General features: G+C 38.2%; 1 protein-coding gene across 10 annotated transcripts in view; it reads left to right on the top strand.

Moving 5' to 3' along the window:
• The window catches only part of ZNF385B (zinc finger protein 385B), a 165,572-nt gene that overhangs the window by 103,705 nt on the left and 38,043 nt on the right, over nucleotides 1-23,824 (top strand). For 7 of the 10 annotated variants that reach the window (XM_042041117.1, XM_042041116.1, XM_042041115.1 and 4 more), the window contains 2 exons: nucleotides 5,594-5,724; nucleotides 23,141-23,251. In XM_042041117.1, coding sequence (XP_041897051.1) covers nucleotides 5,594-5,724; nucleotides 23,141-23,251 — 242 coding nt within the window. Of the gene's footprint in view, nucleotides 1-5,593; nucleotides 5,725-20,804; nucleotides 20,880-23,140; nucleotides 23,252-23,824 lie in introns of those variants that run through there. The other 3 variants (XM_042041122.1, XM_042041125.1, XM_042041123.1) reach the window with 2 other exon arrangements.

Genomic DNA, 23,824 nt, shown 5'->3' with positions numbered 1-23,824 from the left:
TAGAATAGAATTTGATAGATTGAATAGAATGAAATCAAAGTGTTTTGATTTCAACACCTGCTGTTCAGAAACTCTGAATTACTTTACTTGCACTTAACTTGTTTTTATGAGTTTATCTTAGGCATAAACATCCTCTAATACCCATGTATAGCTGTAAGTAAACAAACAAAATTAGAAAATGTCTAAATCCTCTAAACTGATCATACTGAAAAGGAAAAATGACTAATACTAAGCATTGTGAAATATCTCAGGCACTAGTGTCTTATAAATGCCCAAACAACAGAGTGTTGTGACTTGCAAGTGATTGATTTTTACCTGTCAGGTATGGGGGAGAAAACCTGTGGTGGAAGCAGATCTGAGGCATGATGCAATGGGGGCATAAGATAAAAAAGGAAGAAAACTGTTGATTTTTTATCACATAGTTAGGTGGAGGGATTTTTATAAACATCATTTTTTTTCTGCATATCTTTTCATAAAGTTGCATATAAGCAAGTGTAGGAAAGTCTTGTGTAAGTTGGGGTTTTTAGCAGTGCAGGGGTTTTTTTGGGCTTTTTTGTGAGCAATAGAGCTGAAGAGATTTTTATTCAATATGAAAGCCCTAGGTACTACCTCTGACTCTAACCTGTCTGTGAAACTGGATTTTTGAGCCATGCAGAAGTAAATATTTCTGAAAACGTTGAAAGCTTCCTCTGACAAATTAATAAACTGTACTGACACTGTAGGGTCCCAGAAAAAATCTCATAGGTGAACACATGCAGAATTGTCTCAGAATCCTTTCAGGGAGCTGCTTCCACCTTCTGGAGCTCAGAAGGAAAATGCTGTAAATGGACATGACTGAAGTCTAGAGACAGGGTGGCCATGCACACTCTGGCTGCAGTCCATAAGTAGTTCAGCCAATGTGGGCAAAACAAAACGAGCAATTTGTCATCCACCCTCAAAGGGGTAGTGTTGGCTCAAGCAGTGTCTCAAAAACACAGTTCTAAAAAGGTGAAGGGAGGAGAAAGCTCAGAACTAATCCATCACACCAGTTTTATTGCTACTGTTCTGGGGCCAGATAAGACTACTCAACATTACTGTAGAAAGTAAAGGTTCCTCATGGCTGAAAATGGTCAGACAATTCGGGGATGAAAAAGGTAGCACAGCCCGTCCATAAACTGAAAACTGCTGGTGTAATGCACAGAAGTAGTGGTGGGTGTGACTATCTCAGTGTCCCTTTGGAATTTTCCCAAATACTGTCAGTGGCTCAAGTTAAAACAAATGCAAACATGTGCAATCTGAGGTGGATGTAGATTGTCCAGTGCATAGAATTTTGTCACCCAAATACTTTTATTCTGTCCTGACAGTGCATCAGTTACTCTTCCACTGCTCTTGCTCTGAGTATGGATGGCTTCCTTGGGTGGGAGGATTAAAATACTGTAGTAACATCTTTAGGTAATAGGAAAAAGGGAGAGACTTGAGTATGCTTCAGATTTCTCTGTAGTTGCTTTTAATGAAGATGTTGGAAGAGAATGCTTTCAAGTCTGGAATATAATGAATTTCTTTAAGTAAGCTGAAATAATTCACAAAATATGTTTTATATGAGCATGTTTTGTGATAGAATTGGGTTTTTTGTATAATGGTCTAATAGTCACCCAGATCTGAGGAACTAATGAGCAGGCATTAGTTCCTCACTTTTTTACACTTTTTACACTTTTTTTGTGTTTTTCAGTGACAAAGAAAAGCAGCTGGTGAGAAAATCACAGAGGTAATAGTGTCACAAATAGTTTTCAGGAGGTACAAAGGGTGTTGTGTGCTTAGATTTGACTGAACTTTTGTAGTGACTTGCAAGAAACCACTTTTACTTGAAGAAGAGGAGTAGTGACTGTTCACCATGGCCAAAGTGAACTGTGATTCCCTCTGCCAAAACTGCAGTCGTGCTAGTCTTGAATTCTGTGGTTTTTCTGTGAAGCTGGAAAAGTGGGTGGTTGTTGGTAGAGATTCTTCAAGTCCCTGTGTTGCCTGTCCCCTTGCTGGCAACTCACTCCTGGGGACACATCTTGCCACAGGAGTGACAGATTCAAGACCTTCCCATTGATCCCCAAAAATACCATATGCATTGCTTAATCCACTGCCCCTTATTTGTTAGAGGTGGATTAAATTCGGGTAAAGATTACAACCTTTCCTAACTTCTGTAGAAACATCAGTGTCCCAGTGCACTGCAGTGTATGCGAACGTGGCTGAAGAGGAGCAGCACCTGTTACACAGGGACTTGTTTTTTCAGACAAATATGTGTAGGAAGAAAAACTTTTAATCAAATCAGTCATTTTGGATCATCTGATGAGATGAAAACCTGTTTTTCTCCTCTTAGACGAGGGTAAAAGGGACCAGTGAGGATCAGTGCCTTTTGCAAAGTCTCTCCACAGCTTGGATTCCCGGTACATAAGATAACTCCTGCTGTAGGAGTCAAAATTGAAGTTATAAAGATAAAATACTGATTAACATGTATGAAGCTGAAATAAGCAAATGCCTTTACAAGAAAGAGCAGTTATATTTATTCCAAAGATATACAGGTAGTTTAAAATAATCTGAGTTTGACATGGTAAGTTGTCTTTATCATTAAAATGCTAATGAAATGGTAAACATCTGTTAAATTTATGAAGATAATGAAGCTTGTCAGCAGCATCTTTCTTGTTCCAGTATTCCTGCTTAGTTCAGGTCTGGATACAGATTTGCTGGAGTAGTGGCGAGAATCTATCCGACCCTTGGGAGCAATGCCAGTGTAAAACTGCCCTATTGCATTTGATTTGATGATTTTGTCATGAAGTGCTTCTCCTTGTAATTTAGGTCACCTTTACCTGATAATTCCTTCAGAGGCTTTCAGAAGTGGGTCTGAAGGCCAAACTTCAGTCCAACAGGGTTGTCGATAATTTACTGGCAGTTGTTGAAGTAGTAAATTGGCAAACAGAATGAACAAATTTTTTATGATTAATGCCTTCACTGATCAGTCTGGTAGGTGTGTATGTTTTCTGTTCTGTGTGGACTCCAAATGTATTCTGGTCTCTTGGTCATAAATTACTCTGGCAGCAGAAACACCATGGACTGCAAAACTGCAGAGAGATTTCAGATGTCTTTTTCACATGAAAGATTCTGTACTCAAGGAGTACAAAGAAGGTTGCACTTTTTTCCAAGAGGATGCTTAATTGGTTTTTAATTTTTAAAGATTTTATGCCAAATGCTTTCTGTACATTGAATAAGGATAGCATCGGAAAAGTAACTTTGATTTCAAATGTCAGTCACAATTTAAGTCTGTTCTGTTTTGGGGGTTTTTTTTCTTAAAAATTGAGTTAAAATATGTAACCATAGCTTCACTGAAGTACGTTTATGTAAAGAGAGGACAGGTCTTCTTTAACTTCATGGATCTTTAATTGCTTATGAACTTCAAAGAGAAACTTGCAGAAGTTAGATTGATGATGGCCCTTTAGGTAATTGAATACAGCATAGTTCCTGTTTGAATGCAACTCTGAAATCCAAATTATGTAAATCTACTGTTCAGAACCAGCTAGTAGAAATAATCATCATTTTTGCAGTTGAAGATACTTTCTTTGGATAAATTCTCTGACACACTGCTTTCCTATTGATTCATTCATTTTCCATTATGGATATGAATAAGACACTATAGGCGTGTTAGCCTTTAGCTTTTTGAGGTTTGTGACTCCACTTGAATAAGCTTTGACTTACCATTACTTAGGCACAACTGTCAGTTAGTTTCATGGGCTTATGCAGGAACAAACCTGACATTTATGAAAGTATTGGGATAGAAGAAGGGAGAAAATATTTTGGGAAAGTTTCTCAGGCATATTTTTCCTTTCAAGTTGTGCAGATCATTTGGGATGGTGTGAAACAATTCTCTCTCCATAGCATAGAACGGTTGTTGGCTATGGTCATTGACCCATCTTTGTGCAATCATCATGGTTTTCCTATAGAAGAAAAAGAGAATAGATTATAGCCTGCTATTCATCTGCTAGACCATAATATAATGTTTACTGTGCTGCAGCTGGGATCAAAATGACTGTCTCTCCAGCATCAACAAAATTTGGGCTCAGGGCTAGTTACAAGTGTTTGGTCATCCAAAAAATCCATGCAGCTCCATCTGGCTTCTGAACTTAGCTTTCCTCTTGGATACTGTAAGATAGGTTTGAAATTGGGACTGTGGAGGTAGCGCAGTGAAAAGGATGAAAATGTCTACTCTGCCTTCGGTTTTGTGTGTCCTTAACAGGCAGAAAGGGAGATCCTGTAAGGAAGAATGGTGCTCAGGAAGCCAGTATAGATTGCCTGCTATTTTGCAAGTGGATACAAATGATTTGATTTTGTGGCAGAAGAGAAGGAAAATTGCTTGTTTACTTTTCTAACCCCCTCCTTCTGGCTCTGTCTCAGTCCCCCTCCCCTCCCCCCTGCCCATCCCCTTCCTGGCTGGGTTAGGAAAGCTCAGAGGACTTCCATGAGAAAAAGCTCAGGTATTGTGTAAGCTGTGCTTGAGACAAGGGAGGCTCCTAAGAGGCCTGTTATGCTCCCAGCTGCTGGTCACTGATGAGTGGAAGAAGGAGGTAATTATGGAGAAATTGTGACAGAGGAGAGACAGAGAGTGACTCACCATCCTTTAGAGGTGTGGGACACTTATGTTCCACTGCCTGCTCTGTCAGTGTTGAATTATTTATTCAACCCAGGAAGGAGACACTGAGATTTTTTTTTTTTTTGCACTTCGTATTTCAATGAGGAAAATTTTATTTGAAATCTATTTTGTATGATTTCAGGGAGAAAATACTCCCATAGGCATAGCTGGGAGCTGTGTACTAGGCACACTTACTGTGTGAATAGGGCAGATAGCTAGTTAAAAATGAATTTTTGGACGTCTATGCCTGCCCATTCCTTTGGGATCTTGCTGGGCAATGGTTCTTAAGTGTATACGGAAAAACATTTAGCATACAGATTTCTGGAAAGCTTTTGTTTGGAGAGCTCCAATTTAGAAAATGCTAGTTAGCATTGCATGTAAAGAATTATGTTCATTGATATGCTAGCTGATTATTTAATTGTTGGCTGTTTTCTAATATTTGCCTTGCACTGTAAAAAAGGCAATTTTTTAGATGTTAGATGAAATGGTGTTTGTGTAGCACCTGATCGTTAGTCAGAAGAGGGAAAAATAACACACAGATCACTATTTGGAAACAAACCTCTGGATTTCTGCATACATGTATTGTCTGGGCTGGCTGATCTAGTAGGCAACCATGAATTGCAAAAGCATCTGACTTTCATGGGCACCCATCCTGGCCTTTTGGCACAAGAAGAATTTTTCAGCTGTAGAAAGGATTTATTCTACCTGCCAGGGTGATTTATATACCATATGTCTTCTCTTCAGCATCTGAGTATCCATGGCCATAGGGAAGTGCTCTGCCTCATCTGTACTGTGTGTAAATAGGTTCCTTTTAATGATATTAACTCCTACAGAGCCTTTTCATCATCCCCTGTATAATTTTTTCTTGGCAGTTGTGTCAGCTATACTGTGTGTGTTGCAGAAAGGAGAATACCATGAATTCCTGGTTTTGTTTGCTCTTGGCAGGCACTACTACACTTCCCACCCTTGTGCGTACACCTACCTTGATGATGCAGCCTTCCCTGGATATCAAACCCTTTATGTCCTTCCCTGTGGACAGCAGCTCTGCTGTTGGATTCTTCCCAAATTTTAACACAGTAAGTAAAGGTGTTTCCACATTTAGTTTCAGTGTATGCTTTCCAATCTGGTTCTAATGTCAGTGTTGAAGCTGCCTTAAAACAGTGCATTGCTTACACAGTTCTAGGGAGCCCTTTTTTTCTGTGCCATGGTGGTTGCTTTTCCCCTGTATGAAAGGTTTGGAGTGGTGTCCAGCCTTCTCACTGTGAACGGGGATGACTGGTTTTTAGCTTGGTCTATTGAGCTGGTCTTTGCACATTGGAAAAAAACAACCCTATGCTATGATAGAGATTTGAGAAGCAATAGAAAGATTTGGAGCATTTGTCTGTACATGTGTATTTCTATATGCTGGAAACAAGAAAAGCTAATGGAAAGACAGATATGACAGGTAAGACATAGATCCTACACTGCTGGGAGTCAGCCTAGGTCTAATACAGCCAGGAAAGCAACTCGAGGATATTGTTATTTCTGTATCATTTCAACACTAAAGGGTAAAACTGCACAGCCAGCCAATGTGAAAAATGTGAACCTGTTATTTTTGCTTTATGGTAAAGCATCTTGGGGGTTTTTTTACAACAAAAAAACTATTGCCAAAATAATACTTCTGTGGTTCTTCATGTTTATCAGAGCAGCAATAACAAAAATACTCTCTTCTGTAGTTCTCGCTTCTTTATCAGCTCATAAAAAGGCACTGAGTGGTATCAAAATGATTGTTTGCCACTGCACTTTATCATTAGTGTAAGTGTTTAAGCTAATGGCAACAGGAAGCAAACTGCTGAGAGTAATTTCTGCCCAGTGGGTTTGTAGGTGACTGTCAGCTGAACTTCTGCACATTTCACTTCTCACTGTGGCTGGGGGAGGTGGAAAGGGAAGCGGTGTCATCACCACCAGACAGTAACCAGCTGAACCTCTGCCAAGTGTTTGCTTTCACAAACTAACCTTCTGTCTGAAATTAAAACAACAGCATTATTTTTCTTCATGCCTTGCAAATACACCTTGCTGACAGGCCGTGTGCTACAGCACGCAGTGATGTGGGGTGGTTGTGAGGTAACTTATGAACCAGCTTCTCTCCTGTGTCAGCAGCCCAGCATATAACCAGTAACAAATACCACTAATTCATTGCAAAACATGTATGCGAAAATTGTGCATTTATCAGGGAGATGTGGGGATGTGCATCTGCACAAAGATAAAAAAGATTTTTAAAAATCCAGGAGCATTAAAAGAGCAGGCCCAAAACTCAATACTGTATTAAGAAAGCAGTGTGTCATTTGCATATCTAGGCATGATGCATTCATATTAATTTTCCACCCTCTTCCTAATACTCTCAGGAATTTTATTTGTAACTGATTTGTCTGCTTTTCAGTTGCACAGGTTTTCTAGATAAGCTTTTTCACCGAACTGTTCATTAAGACTCAGAGAAACTTTTCTTTAGAGATGTAGTTTTAGAGTCAACCAACCATTATTTGCTTCCTGGTGGTATTACTGAATATCGGAGTCGCAGTAGCCTCTAGAGGCAGATTAATTTGGATATTTACACTGGTTTTGCCTAGTTTATATTTATCTGGGTTACTTTTCATTTGCCTAATTCCTGGTGTGTTTATCCTTCACAACTGTCATTCCTCTCCAAACTTCTGTAGGTTTTATTAAAAAATAGACCTGGGGTAATTGGCAAACATTGTCAGCTTGGTGTCTGCTTCCTCCCTTGAAATTCTTGATAATTACATAAAATCATGCTGCTATACACCACAGATATTGCATGTTTAAGCTCTTTATTTTGAGAAACAGTGGTTCAGGTTCTCTATTTCTAATTTGCAGACTTTGCCATTTATCTTGCAGGTATTGATTTTCCGTAAGAGTCTTTCACAATGGACTTCAAAGCTCATTGGAAAACTAAATCTTTCATGATTATCTACTGACAGGCACAATGAATGCCAGCTGTCATGCACTTCCTTTATTTCTAACTTAGCACAACCTGTGCAAATGTAGATTTCTAGGTTTATGTATAGATAATCTTTTTTTTTTTTCCCCACTCTAAAGTGATGGCAATAGTATGTAAAAGTGTCTAAAAACCATTTTTCCAGAAGATAATTTTGAGTCATAGAAGCTAAATCCAGTTGATCCATAACATATGCATCATCCACAGAGCCACAATCTTTCATCTTATGCAGGAAACGAATATTAGAATGGCCAAAAAAGCCATTATTTGTTTTATGAGTCAGTCAGGAAATCTATGCACTTCATTCAAAGGAGGACTTATCAAGGACTGCAGATAGGGAAACCTCCAGTGTGCTTCCCTTCATCTCTTTGCCTTCCGAAGGACTGAGGGGACCCTGCCAGGGTGCTGGTTGTGCTTGCATGTGTTCACTGAAGGTGGCAAAAAGAAACGGTCTGAGACAAAACTTCTTTGGATCCACCTGCATTTTCAATGGCTGTGAGATACAGAAACATTTTTCTAAACCTTGCCAGGAGGTGGTTTCTAACTTAACATCAGTGGCCTTAAAGAAGAAAAGTTTCTGCATGGGAGCCTAATACAATAACTACCAGGGCAGAAAAACAAGGTAAAATGTATTAACTACAAACATCTTCAAAGGAACACCCCCTACAGTTTTTCCCCAAAAGAACTTCTCTTATTTATGGAAACATTTAAAATCTGGGGTAAACCCTTTCTTATTTAGTTAACTTTGACAGTTTCCAGTTCTGAAAACATCTGTGATTCTCTAGATAAAACATTAGTGTTCCCATTTTGTTTGTGGAAGTGTTCTGATCACTAGCTTCTCTCCACATGGAGTCTTCCAGCTGAAGCACTGAGCAGACCCTAATTTTGTAAAAGAAATGCCTACCCCAATCATATCTTACTTTCTTGATGGAATTGTGTGATTTAGTTTTAACTGTCTCCCTTTCGTTTCTCTTTAAATCATTATTAGTTCTAAATATGCTGTGGATATATGTATAGTAATTGTCAATTCATGCCTCAATTAAATTTGCCTTTGTTCATTAGGACTTATTATATAGGAAAAATTATTTGGGGAATGATTGTACTATCTCACTGGATACATGTCTTTATTCCTCAGTAAGGGGAATAGAGCTTTTTTGTTTCAAGAGATCAGCCAGAAGGGGATCTTGTAAGGGCAGAATGAAGGATTCCAAGCAACGAGGGATTGCAGAATAGGTGCTGTCTTCCGTGGTCTTTTCATATCAGCAGCAAGTAGTTTTGTCAGAACAGCAGAGGCATGATTAGACTGTCAGGGTCTGAACCTGAGTTGCTGCATGGAAGGACAAACCCTCTCCCAGAAATGCTGCAGCAGTGGATCCAAAGGTGACATCATGTTTGTCCTGGCATCAAGTTCCAAATGCTCTTGCTGAATACCCCTCTGTCTGAAATGCAGAGCTTGAATCAAATTATCAGTTATTATTACTTAAAGTGTTCTTGTTTATAAAAAACTGGGAAACCTCATTATAGGAACTTCCCATATTGGTATTTCCAGTTTGGGATGGATGTGGACCAGAAGGTATTGTTTATACAGAGTTCTTTTTCAGCACACTGAAATGACTCTAAAGATGCCTTAACAGGTTAATAACTTGCATTTTGATTGCATGTAGAAATATGTAACTCAGATCTATAGTCAGTGGAAATCAAAGTTAAGATTACTGTGGTCCCCACTGTGTGTTTATTATAACAATACAGAAGTTTACACTCGCTGGCTTCCACCACACAGCTTCACTTTCTGTACCATTCTTTCTCTAAAACCTCACTGATTCTTTATCTCCTGTCATCCATCTTGTGTACTGAATGATGAAAGGATACTTTGTGATCAAATCATGGTACATGGGCTAAAGTGGCTGAAAGCCAGGATTTGTCTTGCAAGATCAAGATCTCTTTATGATCACGGTCTTCATCTCCCTATATAAAGATTGTGTACTCCCCAAAAAAAGACATCTCAAAACTCCAGCGTATTCTGCCTTGTCCTGAAAGGAGAGCAGCACAACGTGACTCATATTTAGTTGAAGTGGTACAGCCAGGGACCCGTCAGTCTGCACAAAAACATTATCAGCAACTTCTCAGATTCTATCACCATAGAAAATAATCAGCAATTCATATGCTTCTTTCTGAGTCTGTTACGGCCTCAGGGGTAATCAAAGATTAGAGCATCTCTTGTAGCTTTCACATTAGTGAAACATTTTGCATCTAACTAGCCCATGATTGGTTTCTAAATGCTAGTTCATACCCTTCATGTTTTAGAGGACACATGGGTTAATGTGGCCTAGTTATTGCTTCAGTGTCTATTTCTCTTCAAGTAGCTTTATGCTGATTCTTTATATTACAGTTCTCTCAGTCCCCTTGCAAAGTGGACCAGAGATATTTTACATCTGCCAGTGAAGGTGAGCCAGCTGGAATGTGCTACAGGAAGGGAAGAGGAGCTGACTAGTAACTTAGTCAGAAATTTCTGACTCTTCTCCAACATTAGCCCTGCCTGGGCTAAGTATCCCTGGCCTACCCCCAAGACAACTACTGGGAGGAACTAATTTGCTCTTTCCTCTTCTGCATTTTCAATTATTACCCACATTTTTGTTTGCTGCCTGTCTCTTTCTCATTTGAAGGGCCCAGTAATCACCAAGGCAGAAGCCAAGTTCAGCAGATAAGAGCACAGGGCACTCGTATCACCAGCTTCACTCGCCCTTCTGCGCCAAGTGCCTCTTCTGCCTTTGGCAGGATGCTGTGGCTTGGGAGCTTTCTCTTTCCTTCGCAGGGTCTGAATTCAGCCACTTAACAGTGCCAAAGTATGCTTTGCAGCACAGGATTGTATATGGCAGGAAGAGATTACAAATGCAGCCAACCGGATGGTGCCAGCCCGTTATCTATGGTCCTTTTTATCCAAGTACCCTGTCCCTGTGCTCTGATTTCCCCTTTTCCCTTTCATGGAATGCTGGAGGGAAGTGACCTTTTCTGATCCTCTCCATCTGACTCCAGAGAGGAGGTGAAATTTTTTAAGAGCCATACTTTACACTCATTAACAACACAGAAAGGAAATTCAAACAATTGACTTAGGAGAAGTGTTTTTCAGTGTAGCTGGATATTTTTCTGCAGGATTTTCATTAGTTGGGGTTTTTGTAATTAAGAAATTGTAAGGTTTTTCTTACAAACCTTTTATACCCTATTTTATAGTCATGCAGGCACAAAAGGACTTCAGGTTTGCCTTTTATTCCTGTTTTGAAAACTTAAAAACATTCCTGTTGCACTTCTAGTTCTTATGGTTATAAAAGTTCATATTTTTCAAGTCATAGCCAGAATCATCCAATTGACAACATGCGGAGTCATCCTATTGCCATTTATTAAGGGAATAAAAAAGTAATAGGTGTTTTCTGAGATAGAGGTGAGGACAGCAGAAGTTCAGGGACCACATAATAAAGCCCAGGATTCTGTCAGCACAGAACTCTGTTCTGTGACTAGTCTTTGCTATCTCCTCTCCAAGCACCTGGCTACAGAGCCCCTTTACTCTCCATGTCGTCATCTTCTCAATTTTCTGTTGTCCTCCCTTTCCTTTGTATCCTTACGCATTTTTTATCTAGCCTGGAATCCCTCTTTGTCTTTCTATGGCTTTGATGCAAAGCAGCAGAGAACTCTTTCAACTGTGGTAGAAGTTTTTGGAAAAATTCTTCTTAGCCTATGGAAGCCCTGAAAAGTATTTGTTGAAGGTGGTGTATTTTTCCCACAAAATATGTGAGTCTTTTCCTGAAACTTTAAAAAACCACTGAGCTTGAAGAAAACACCTGGTGAGACACACTAAGATAGGGGAAAAAAGCTGCCAAAAGCAGAGAGTTCTCAGTTGACTTTTGACAGATTTTATGGTTTCTGGTATTTTAACAGAAAGATGCCAGTTCCCTAGTTCCTGTCAGGAATCTCTCAAAGAGCATCCCTGTTAAATTGGTGAGCCTAAATAAGCACTTTTCTACCTCTTTTTCTAGTCTATCATACATACCGTTATGAGGGGGGAAAAGTGTTTATTAAAATAATACAGTCAGGCTTTAAGGGAGAATCTCTTCAAATATTAATTAGCTTATAGATTTTCCTGTTGCTTTTGTATTTTCTTGAAGAGGAATTGGATGGATGAGCTTCCTTCTCTCAGTTTCCAGATCAGCAGGCAGATAGGAAACGCTGTCTCTAAGGAGAAAGTGTACTAGCATGCACTGATGAAGAACAGAAGTCACCAGGTGCAGAAGCCTTTTCCTACCCCTTTGTAGGAGTTTGGCATCAACAGTGTGGATTTTGAAAATGGTTCCTAAATTGCTGCATTACATGCATTATTGCATGTAAAAGTAATTAGGTCATCACCCTAATTCTTTAAAGAGATACAATTTCTATGTACAAATCCTGCACTTCGCTGAGTACTCTGGAAAATCTGTTCCTTGGCTATGTGGTTTATATCTTTCTTAACAGAAAGCTTGGAGTTACTCTTTCTAACATTTAAGCAATATTTATTTATTTCCTAGTCAGCTTATTTATTTTCCTCGTCAGCACAGGAAAGCTCAGAAACCTTCTTCATTGACTTGCTTTCTTCTCAAGTTAGTAGTATGTTCCTGACACAAGAAAGCTTTTAGAAGAGAGAGGGCTGTTATTCATAAATATTTTAGGCATTAGGTGACTGAAGGATGTTTTGCACATAGACTGTGATGAAAACATCTCCCCTCAAAGGAAGCAGTCTCAGAATTGTAGTTCAGGACAAGTAACACGTGTTGTACCACTCTGCTTACAAAGATTTTGCTGGTTTCTAATTACAAGCCTAAGTTCTACTACAAGTTCTAAGCAAAATTCTAGAGCAGCTTTAGAGAAAAGTAATTCTCCCTATGTCTGATGAAGTGGCTGCTTTTGCAGCATCCTGTCTGTACACGTCTAGCTTTCCTGGCCTGCCTTACACCTTTGTCACGCATTTTCCATGAGCAACTGAGAATTGCTGCAATAATTATTAATATATTATAAAAATTTAGCTAAAATTTAATTCTTTTCATATTCATTCCTTCTGAATGTGGGTGTACTAGTGGTGTTTTATTCTAAATACAGTCAATTTTATGACAATCTGAAGGCACTGTATTGCAGTTTAAAGCCACAGTGTGAAACTTGTCTTTCCTTTGCATACTTGGAAACCAGCAATACCCAGGTTTGGAGCACCAACCAGTTCATTTCAAGTAACAGAGCAAGGTTGATTTAAAGAGCTGTGCCTTTTGGACCAACCTTCTCTATATTCGATAGGTCTGTTTTCACCATGAACTTCAGGTGCTTCCCCAAGTTACCACTAGGGAAAGAGGAGCACATTTCTTGCTCTTGTATTTGTTAGACAAGACAGGCTTCTACCTGACTTTGTTTCTCATTTATTTAAATTTAAAGAAAAAATCCCCACCAAACATTAAAAAAACCCCGAAACCAACCATATTTGATACTACATTAAGTTTCAGAACAGGCTTAATTAGAAGAATCCTTTAAAGATTCGTATCTAAATACAGTGCTTTTTTAATCAAAAGCATTTTGAAGTTTGTTTGTGTAGTATGTGGTATTGATATAAAACCCCAAACAAATAACAACAAGAAAACCAAACTCAAATCAGAAGCATCATTATTAATTTTTAAGTGAAAAAAGCTTTATTTCTTATATACTGTGAAAAGCAGAAGACAGCTATGAAAATAGTTAGGCAATTCTTGGTTCTGATTTGCTTCTCACTTATATTTAGGCATTTTATAAATTCATAATCCAATATCGGTATACACATAAATTTTATCCTCTTATTAGTTTTTTTTTTCAGTATGTGAAAAGTAATGCTATTAATTCATTTCAGAAGGCTAGATTTCTTGTGTCTTTATTCTCTCCTAGTCACAGAATTAATCAAAAGCTCTGAATTTGTCCTTAACCTCTCTGCACAGTTCAGAACTGTAGAGGAAATTCAAGTGTACCTAATGCGATACCATTCATCTTTTTGTTTTGGTGCTCTGGAGCAGCCTGGGAGCAGGAAAACTCATCAAAACTTAGAGCAGACTTTTAAGAAGAGAAGGGTCATAGCTAAGGACCATCTCAAAGATGAAAGCAAAAGTCAGGAATCTTGTTTATACCATGTGCTATCTAAGCTCCTTTTCTGAGTACAAACTCTTAGGCCTGAATCTTTTGGCAAGATTTTGCTGAAAGGTACCTTTTCATATTATTTTACCTATTTGTATTATTTTACTGTCAGTTGGTAAAAGGTATTGTAACAAGAATAGTTTTGCTTTCAGAGTATGTTATTGGTTTGTTTTTCAGCAAGTCTCAAACTACAGTATGTTTTTATTTTTTGCTGGTAATTTTTTTGCAAGACGGTAATGATTTTTTGTTTAGCTGAACACAGCTGAGTGCTCTGAATAACAGCAGCTTTAATAATAAATAGCAGTTATATAGCCCCTTCTATCAGATGATTTTAACATGTTGTTTAGACCTTTCATCTTTCTTTATGGGGTTGCAAATATTTTTATCCCCATTCTACAAATGAATAATATAAGGCTCAGATGAAATTATTCATATACAGTTAAAGTTGTGAGCCAGCATAGCCACAGAGGGAAAGAAAACTGTTATATTCCTTGAGCATTAGCTTAACCGTTGGATTTGGACCTTACTCTTTTTCTCAGGTTTGGTCTGTCTCTTAGCAGTTCATTTTACAGATCCAAAGTATTGTGCAATGGTAGAGGAGTAATCTGGATGGATTAAAAAAGAAGCTGCCCAATACTTAACGCTGGTTCAGTTTCATATAAGAAAAAGCACTGAGCTGCAGATACTTGCTTTTTTACTTATTCTCCATTTGTTTGGTGGGGAATTCTCTTTTATCCTGAAACATTCTCAGCAGCTTTCTGTTTCTTTATTTCACTCATGAAAGTCTCCCTTCTTGTCTGGAGCGGAACATTGGACAATTTTTACCATAAAGGTTAAATCTATTCTTGGTGTTCTCATAACCAACTCAATCCTTTAATGTATTTATATCCTTGCTTGAGAATAAGCCTTAGAAGAAGCAGAGACCAGATTTAGGTGTTTTTTTCTGTGATGTCTCATCAGTTCTTTCTTTGGGTCAAGTACTTCTATAGGAATGAAATACTACATTTTCATTATCTTTTACACAAAGATTTCTAAAACAGCAAACAGCAGTGGTATTTAATTTTGGAAAATTCTTTCTAAGACTATCCTGATTATAATTTTCTAACCCAGAAACTTTTTTTACCATGCAATAAATATACAAGCATGAAGGGAAGGAAGGGCAGAGAAAATATTCACAACACTGAAAAAATAGTAGTAAAAAGTAATTAAAAGGTGTTTTCTCAATTACCTTTTGACCTCTATGCTTAATTATCACATTACATGGAAAGAAGAGAGAGGTAGGAGGAGTTGACAGTTTATTTATCTTTGATTTTGATCTTTAATATCAGTTACTTGGTGTAGGCTAGAGTAGTGCAAAGACAGAGGAGGCCAGAAAAGCAAAATATTAGAAAATCCTTCGTTTTGTTTCAGTTGTTCCTTTTGCTTATGTTGGTTTAACCCATGATTTCAGAATTGGGTTAGGAGAAAGAAAATTCTACTGAGAAGACTGGGATTCATCAGTAGCCTCCTGATCTTGGTCCAGCAATGGTTTTCAAATTCCTAAGTGCTGACCTTACTGAAAGCAGTCCCTGCTTTAACATAAGATTCCCAGTGTGGTGCTATTTTAGCCCTCTACGAGGCTGGGTCAGAAAACATCCTAAGTGAGAGAAGGATGTGTGATGGTGAAATTACTTGTGCTAGCACACGGGATGGATAAATGTGCATCATCAGTAAAGATTTCCCAAGTCGATGCTGAGGAAAGATGATGAATGCACTTCTTGTTAAAACAGAAAGGATGTCATTAGGTAGGTAAAGAGAAAGTATATTTGAGCATTTGTTCTAGCTTTTAGTACCTGTGCTTCAATGGCATATTGAAAATCTGAAAAGGAGTTGGAGAAAAGCTAGCAAAGGAATCAAGGTTTGTATTGAGAGCAGCTTAAGGAACTTGGTTTATCAAGGAGGGGGTTAAGAGCTAACATGATTGCAGTGTATGAGTGCCTGCACTATTCAGGAGGTATTTGAGGTTAGAGTGACCTTTAATAGAGAAGCACAACTAGATTGAGTATCTTATACTAACTCAGAAAAGCATTGCTTCCACAGTGATGTAGATTAACCTGTTTGGAAACTTTTAAATCAAGCTGTTGAGGTGGTTTTTCTCCTAAAATTTAGGCTCTGGTTGACCACAAATTATTGGACTTTGTAATAGGAAGGACTGAACCTTTTCAATGAATGAAATTATGTCATAAATTTTTCAGGAAATCAGATGTAATGGTTCCCTCTGGCCTAACCCAAATCTGTAAATCACTTCAGACATCGCATTCAGTATTCTGTGTGATTGTGAATGCAGGCACACAAAGAGAATCAGCCTCTTTTTCATTTTTCCATGCAAACTTTACTTTAGAAGGGGAACATGCAAAAGGGTAGCATACCCAGAGGCTCTGCATTATACCATAGGGCTGGACATAATATAGGGAGGGAGAATTAACTGCTAGGAACTGGAGATGGAAAATCAGTCTCTGAAGTCCAGGGATATAGCCCTGCACGTTAACAGAAATAACGTGAAATTTGCAAAAGCAAAATTAGCTGAACCTAATCTAAAAGGAAAACGAGAAAGCTGAATTTATTAGTATTTCTAATACTTCTTTTAAGATCTAAAAGGTTGTTTTCAGCTTTGAGTGTCCTTTTAGTTGTCTTGTACTAAAAATGAAGTAGAAGTATAAACACCAAAGGTGCTCTTTGCTTTTTTATTTTTCAGTACTCACTCTTATTTCAGCAACTCTCCATGGACAGCTGTAGTATCTGACATGTTAACAAGTGAATTACAGCAAGATTTTTGGTTTGTTTTAAGATGCTTCCAGGCTGATTACACTGACTAGTAGTAGTGTGTGGAGGTCACAGCTGTCACAGCCACTGTTTTCCCTCAGGGAAGTTGCAGCTTGCTGCCAAATTGAGGGGACAGACAAACACAGTGAGAAGTTGCATTCAGAGAGATTTGCCTTGAGAGTACAATGTTGTTGTTGTATTTTAGGAATCATGTGTAAGGGAATGCAGATGCTAGTCCCTGTGGTCTGAATTCTTTCTCAGTGGATGCTTATGTTTTTCTGCACTTGGGGAAAGACATCTGCTCAGAATTTTAAAAAGAAAAAGTAAAATCATGGATTTGCTGTAACCTGAGTATGGTTGGGTTTGATTTCCCTGAGATCCAGATTTCATGCTCTGTGCAAATGTGCTATGTGTAAGTACACTGAGAGAGCCTCCTAAAAATAATTCTTAAAGCAACCCTCAGTTAGACTACAGGATTGCAGTAAAAAGAACTTTATAATGTTGTAAAACAATTATTCTTTTTGTTCAATGAAGCATTTGCACAAGTCTCCAAATCAGCTGCTGAGAATCTGAGTTATTGACCATCTACATCTGCCTGTTTTTTAACAGCCCCAAAATGTTGTGAGGAGCATAGAGACAGGTGTAGGGAGGTAGTGTTTAGAGAGCTGCAGGCTCACTGTACAGAACTACATCTCTGTGGAGACACTCTGTGCTACTCAAGGAGAGCTGATGCACAGGGAATATTGATGGCTTTCATGCAAGAAAAGAAAGTTGTTCACATCACAGAATGATTTATGTTGGAAAAGGCCCTTAAGATCATTGTGTTCAGCTGTTAATGCAGCACTGCCAAGCCCGCAACTAAACCATATCCCTCAGTGCCACATATACCCTCTTTTAAATATCTCCAGGGATGGAGACTCCACCACTTCCCTGGGCAGGCTGTTCCAATGCTTGATAACCCTTCCAGTAATACATTTCTCCTTGTATCCAATCTAAGCCTCCTCTGGTACAATTTGAGGATGTTTCCTCTTGTCCTGTCACTTGATACCTGAGAAAAGATAGTGACACTCATTTTGCTACAATCCCCTTTCAAGTAGAGCTCCGTCAGCAGAGCTGACACAAGTGCTCCTGGTGATGCAAAATAAGCAATGAAATGTATAACAGAATTGCAGTGACTTGAACACTAAATTATGCTTAGAATTAGTCAAATGAGAAATATGTTCCCTGTTGGAACAAAAGCAGCACAAACGTGGAGAGAAGAGATTTTTGCTGGTTTATGTCAGCCAGGCATGTCAAGCATGACATCACAATGTTAATGTTTCTGATTTTTTGCTGGGCATTTTAAGTATGTGCTTTGCTGAGTATGTGTATTCACTTCTGTCACTCTTTTAGTCATTATTATATGTACAGTTATGGTAGGGGGCTGTGTATATATGGCAGAATTTATGATAAGCTTCACTGTATGATCATTCTTCACAGTGGCAGCATGCTTGACTTCCATAACAACTGGAGCTTAAACACATGAGGAGTTACAGAACTTAATTTAGATGTTGCATTGGTATTTTATGTATGCCAGTGTTTTTTTCCAGAGGGAAATACTGGATTATATTATCAGTTTGTTCCACACACAGTTTAAAACCTCTCTTTATCAGAGTAAAGCAACACAGTATGCTGAAGGCTGCTCTCTGTGTTTTTCAGCAGCTTTTTATGCTTGGTGGTTAAGTGATACTGAGTTACATCTTTCATACCCACTGCCAATATTATGTTTACAAAATCTTGTCTAACAGTTAACTCTGTATTTGACCCAAGAGTTACATCACGATAAGATGGTAACAGGGCGTACACTGCCAGTCACAGTTTTAAACCTTACTCAGGTTATATTTTTGTTTCTGAGGCTCACAAACTGGTGTTTGTACTCTCTGCTGTGTATAAAGAGATCTTTCAAAATAACCAGAACTTCAGTTCCACCAAATGACTTCTCCCTGAGCATGTTTTTTTTCTCATCTTCTTGTACCTACTTTCATGTCTCTTTGTAGTCTGATTCCTTTCCCAGGAGTCACCAGAATAATCTGTGGTACCATGATATACAGCAGGGCAGGGAGAGTTGCTGGTAGCAAGAATGATAAGAGAATTCAAGGATGAACTTCTTGAATTGCTGATGATAAGGTGTAACAGCTCATCTAAAATTGCCTTTGTACCTGAGGACTAAAAAGTGGCAAATATGATGCAGGTTTTAAAACCCATTCCATGGAGCATGAAAGGGTTGTTTTTGGGTTTTTTTGCCAGGAAATGAACAGGTATCTCAATAAGAACAGTATAATAGAATTCCTAGTCCTGTAAACTGCCTGTAAAGTGTCAAAATAATTCCTTTTTAAAGAGAAATCCTTCTTTACAAGCCTGTTTGTAGGGGTCAACAAACATGTGAATAAGGATGTTTAAATCTACAGTCTGAATTACTGAAAGGATTTTCACAGAACCCCTTGGCAAAGATTTTTTTTAAAAAACTAACTGGCATAAGAGGATCCTTGCATGACAGAAAGATGCTTGGGAGGTAAGTGAGCTGAGGAAGCTTGCTATTGGCAAAGTTCTCCAAGGTAGTGAGGACTAAGAAAGACCACAAAAACTGTGAAAGACCTTGATGAGACTGACAAGCCAGACAACAATGGTTGGTGAAGTTAGATCTAGATAATTCTAAAGTGAGGCACACAGAAGTAAAAATTCACAAAACTTCACTTAGAAAATAGCGTGCTGGGAATTGGCCATCAAGACTTGGGAGTGAGATCTCAGGTTTATAATAGTGGTTCCTTGAAAACATCAGCTCAGAGTTCAATACTGATCTACCCAGAGTATTTTATATGGTTCCTGTCCATATCTTCAATATACTTAATAGAATTAGTTAAATTTTGGTGGAATTGAGATGGGCAACAAGAATGTAGAAAGGAAGGGAATGATTTCCGTATGCAGAATGACTGAGCAGAACAGAGGTAACTGGGGGTGTGGTACAGGTCTTATAAAATTGAATGGTATGAAGCTGTATTTAAACAAAAAGAATTAATTTCTTGGCACAGCAGACTGTAGGCATTGGAACTGCATGCAAAGAGTGCAAACTGGTTTACATCAGTTTCAGGGGTAACTGTGCAAGAGGAAGTCACTGGAATTTATCAAATACACAGAAACACCTGACTCTGAAAAATTTTTGGTGGGAAAATATGAAAAAAGCAGCAGGAAATACAATGTCTGTTTGTGCTGCTCCTGTTCTGTCCTGTCTGTTGCTAGACTTATATTTTTTAAGTGCTTTAAAAGTTCTCATCACAAGTCTTGGTAGTTGTAGAGTATTTCTGTCTGAATTTCCTTAATCCTCACTCATGTCAATAGTTTGGGTGGTTTTAAGGAGCCTCATCGCAAAAAAGATAGTATCTTCAACTTTCTTGGAAAGATATTTTTAAATTTAACTTTTAGTTAAACCAATAGAAATAGGAGAACAACACTAACAGGTTGTTAAACCTAGTTATGGCTACCAGAGCACTATGAATTGCTGTATTAATTCCCCCTGTAGCGTAAACAGCGTAGTGCAGATTTTTATTTGCATTTGTGGTAGCTTGTTATTATGTGGTTAGCTTCTGTTATTATTTTGTTTTATAGATCTGGTTCTTAAATACTGGTGCTCCCCACTGGGCAAACTATGCTGTGTCATTTCTTAATAAATACCTCAACAAATAACTCTCTCCCTCTTTCCTACTCCCTCCTGCCCTGCAATGAAGAGGATAATATTGTATAGTGATCTAAGATCAGTTTACCCTGCAGCATTAATCTTCTAACAGAGAGATACTATTTTATTTTTCCAGCATGCTGTAATCCACCCCAGTTTCTGATGTATTTAAAGCCTATTAATTGTTAATGTTGCACTTCTTGAATTCTAATCATGACCAGGCTGCATGCAGGGCTCCGGTTTGGGAAGGATCGTTAACCGCTCCCCGGGGGATCACAAGTGGTACTTTCTGGAGGCAGTGTGAGCTGCATTATTTTTCTAGATTTGTGTCCTTGTGCTGCTACATCTGTTTGAAACTGGGACTGTGTGCATAGTCTGCATTGTGGGGTTGTGAAGTGCCTTGCCTTGCACTAGCACTGTGGATTGTTATTTGGAATGCACAGAGGAGTCATTGATCACTGCTTCTTCCCTTTGTATTTTTTTTTTAAACGGGACTGCAGACACTAGTGGGTATTTTTGCTATTTCTTTTCACTGATCTCAGACACTTCAAATGGTTGAGGTACTTTTGAGCATTACTCTTTTCTTCTAGATTAACTGATTAACAATTAGTAGTTAAGTTGAAATGTAAAACATTTTTTCCATTTAAGGAAAAATCCAGCCAACTCTTCACTAATACAGCAATCTTTTAACATGTATTATAAATGTAGTATGTATTGACTGTCATATCTATTATAAAGTGGATGCTCAAAAAACTTTTAATATGCATGTATAATTGTGATGTACTATGAAGGGTGATGCCATAAATGGTACAAGTCAGAAAATTTTTTTTTTATTGTGTTTTAAGCTTTTAGACTTTGAGCTCTCACTATGTCATAGAAACAGGAAACAAGGGTATTTATTTCAAGTTTTTCTTAGCTTTTGTGACATTCATTACAACAATACTGCATCATTTAATAATTCAGCAGATCATTCCAGACGAGGTGGTTTTAATTCTGTATTGTCATGTGGTACCCCTGTGGCAATGAAATACAGTGTTCAGTGGCAAAAGCTGATACAAATTAAATTACCTCTTTGGAGAATTTATTACTGATGCCATTTACAAAATCATGCATTTGGTTTAAAATGAATGCAGCAAGAAACGTATGTAGGCATGGTCCAAACAAATTAAGTTTTCAGTGATATGTAATAAATTTGAAGAATATCTTCTTTATGCAAATACAATGCAGTATGTTTTTCTTGAATTTGTTTTTTTGTGTGTGTATATATATGTGAAGAAAACCTTCAGTAGTGCAGGCTTCTCTGGCAGCTTAAGATTTGTATTAAGGGAAAATTACCGTCTTTATCTTCATGTTTAGAAAGTCTGGAAGCAGATAATTTACTGTTCTAATTATTTAATGAATCAGTTACTTCAGCTGTTCTCTCCTCCTTTTGCAAGTCGGCTTAGTACCAAGTGTGTGTTGTGCATCACCTGGGATTAAACAGCCAGGTTTGGTTTCTTCCAGTAGTACTGTAACTGAAAGAACCATCACTGTGGTCACAAAGCAAGCTTCAGAAAAATCTAACTTTATAACAAATCAAACTATTTTCTTCCAAAATGGTTTAAAAACAAATGAGGAAATGAGCACTTATCTTCTGGTTGTAAACTGGCATTTTTTTCCCTTTCCTCTTCAGAATCCAGTGCTTATCTTAGATACGGATGAGGGACCACACATGCACAGATGCTCATAGGGTCATTTGGGTTGAAAGGGTTCTCAGGTGTCGTCTGGTCCAATCTCCTGCTCAGAGCAGGATCAGTTGTGAGACCAGACCAGATATTCTGCTTTTTTTTTAATTAGAAAATTATGTTTGAATATTTTTGCATCAGGAAATTAATTTTAATCTGTATTCATGTCACATCAGGAAGAATAACATGTTATGACTGAGGTCTCGACACAGTAGCAGTTATAAACTCTGTTTTCTGAACATCCTGTGTCATTCCCCAGGTTCTGCAGTGTTAACAACAGAGTGCTCTGTGATCCTGAGCATATTCGTGACCAACAGGAGTCCTGATATTTAGCAAAGATGTAATCAGCTCTGAGCTCCTGAAAAGCTTCCGTCAAATTTAGGAGTAATATATTCAGTTTTTTCACTTGTTTCACATTTTTTACAGTGTTAAAATGTTTTCTGAAGCATGCTAACTTTCCTGGTACAAACACTCCCTTCATGTTCCTCTGAACTTCAGCCTTCCCGTGGGTTCTGTCACTCATCAGTTCTGCATGGAAATGTTTGGGGATTGCAACCTCTTTTCCCAGCAAATGGTATTTGTAATGGAGCCTGCAAAGGACCTCCTTTCACAAAGAGATCTCCAGGAGAGAATATTTTACAAATAAATGCTAATATTTATCACTGAAAGGAAAACATGTAGAAATAAACGACAGTGACTTGTCAGAGTGCAGAAGTGGCTTCTGTAGTATGTCTGTTGGGTCAGTGGGTGATAGGGGAGGGCTTTCAGGGAGCTCTTTGCAATTCAGCTGTGGTTGGGGGGCCCTGCAGCCCACAGGATGTGCGGGGTTGGGGAAGGATCTATTTAATAACCTGGGGATGACAGCAACAATGAAGCTGCCTTTTCTTCATCAGCTTTGGCATTTCCTAACCTGTGTTAACCAATTCCCTAACCTGTGTTAAATCTAATTATTGTGAGTGCTCAGATCTTATTTCTCCTGTTTATCTCCAAAAAGAAAAGAAAAGAGCTTTCTGCTGGAAGTGTTATTTTTTTTGATTTTTCTTCTGTACTTTTTACTGCCCTGAAAAGTTGTAAATTGATTATTGTTTGTTCTCCAGATGGATCCTGTGCAAAAAGCAGTCATAAACCATACTTTTGGAGTGTCCATTCCCCCAAAGAAGAAACAAATAATTTCCTGTAATGTCTGCCAGCTTCGCTTTAACTCTGATGTGAGTATTGCCTATGTTCCTTCCTTTTTTTTTTGTTTTGTTGCATTAGGTATAATTAACCTAAACTTCTTTTCCTCAAATAACTCATTCTGCCTACATTCTGCTCAGCCTGATGGGTTGCTGTTTTGTCCACTCAGAGGCAGGAGTCCATAGAGCATGAATATTTAATTTTCTTGGATAGCTCTGGCACAATAGCCACTGCCAAGTCCATTGGTGAGATCCCATTTGACGGTACAGTAACCTTCAAGAAGTATTGCAAAAAGAAATGTTTGTCTGAGTTGTTTTTTTTTTAAAAAGGAGGTGAAGCAGAAAACCTTCCCAGCGAGTTCTCCAGGTCATATTTGCTTTTCTTCCAGAAGAGATAGCTTTTTCTTGTTGTTTGTACATCCTTGCTGATATGTCTTTCAATTTCTCAATAAAGTCACTCTTCCAATAACTTTCATTCATAATAAATATAAACAGTTCTAGTTGTCATCTTGAGTGAGAAATTCAAAGAAACTGTTTTCTGAAGGTTAATTTAAAAAAACCATTACAAAAGAGTACCCAAAGAAACCAAAAGAAATTCAAGGAAAC

The sequence above is a fragment of the Corvus kubaryi genome, unplaced genomic scaffold (genome assembly GCF_017639235.1).
Source record: "Corvus kubaryi isolate FWS band 111438036 unplaced genomic scaffold, C.kubaryi_AGA036_p1.0 37396, whole genome shotgun sequence".
NCBI lineage: Eukaryota > Metazoa > Chordata > Aves > Passeriformes > Corvidae > Corvus > Corvus kubaryi.
The sequence above is the reverse complement of the archived record's forward strand: the minus strand, read 5'-3'. Positions and strand labels throughout refer to the sequence as shown.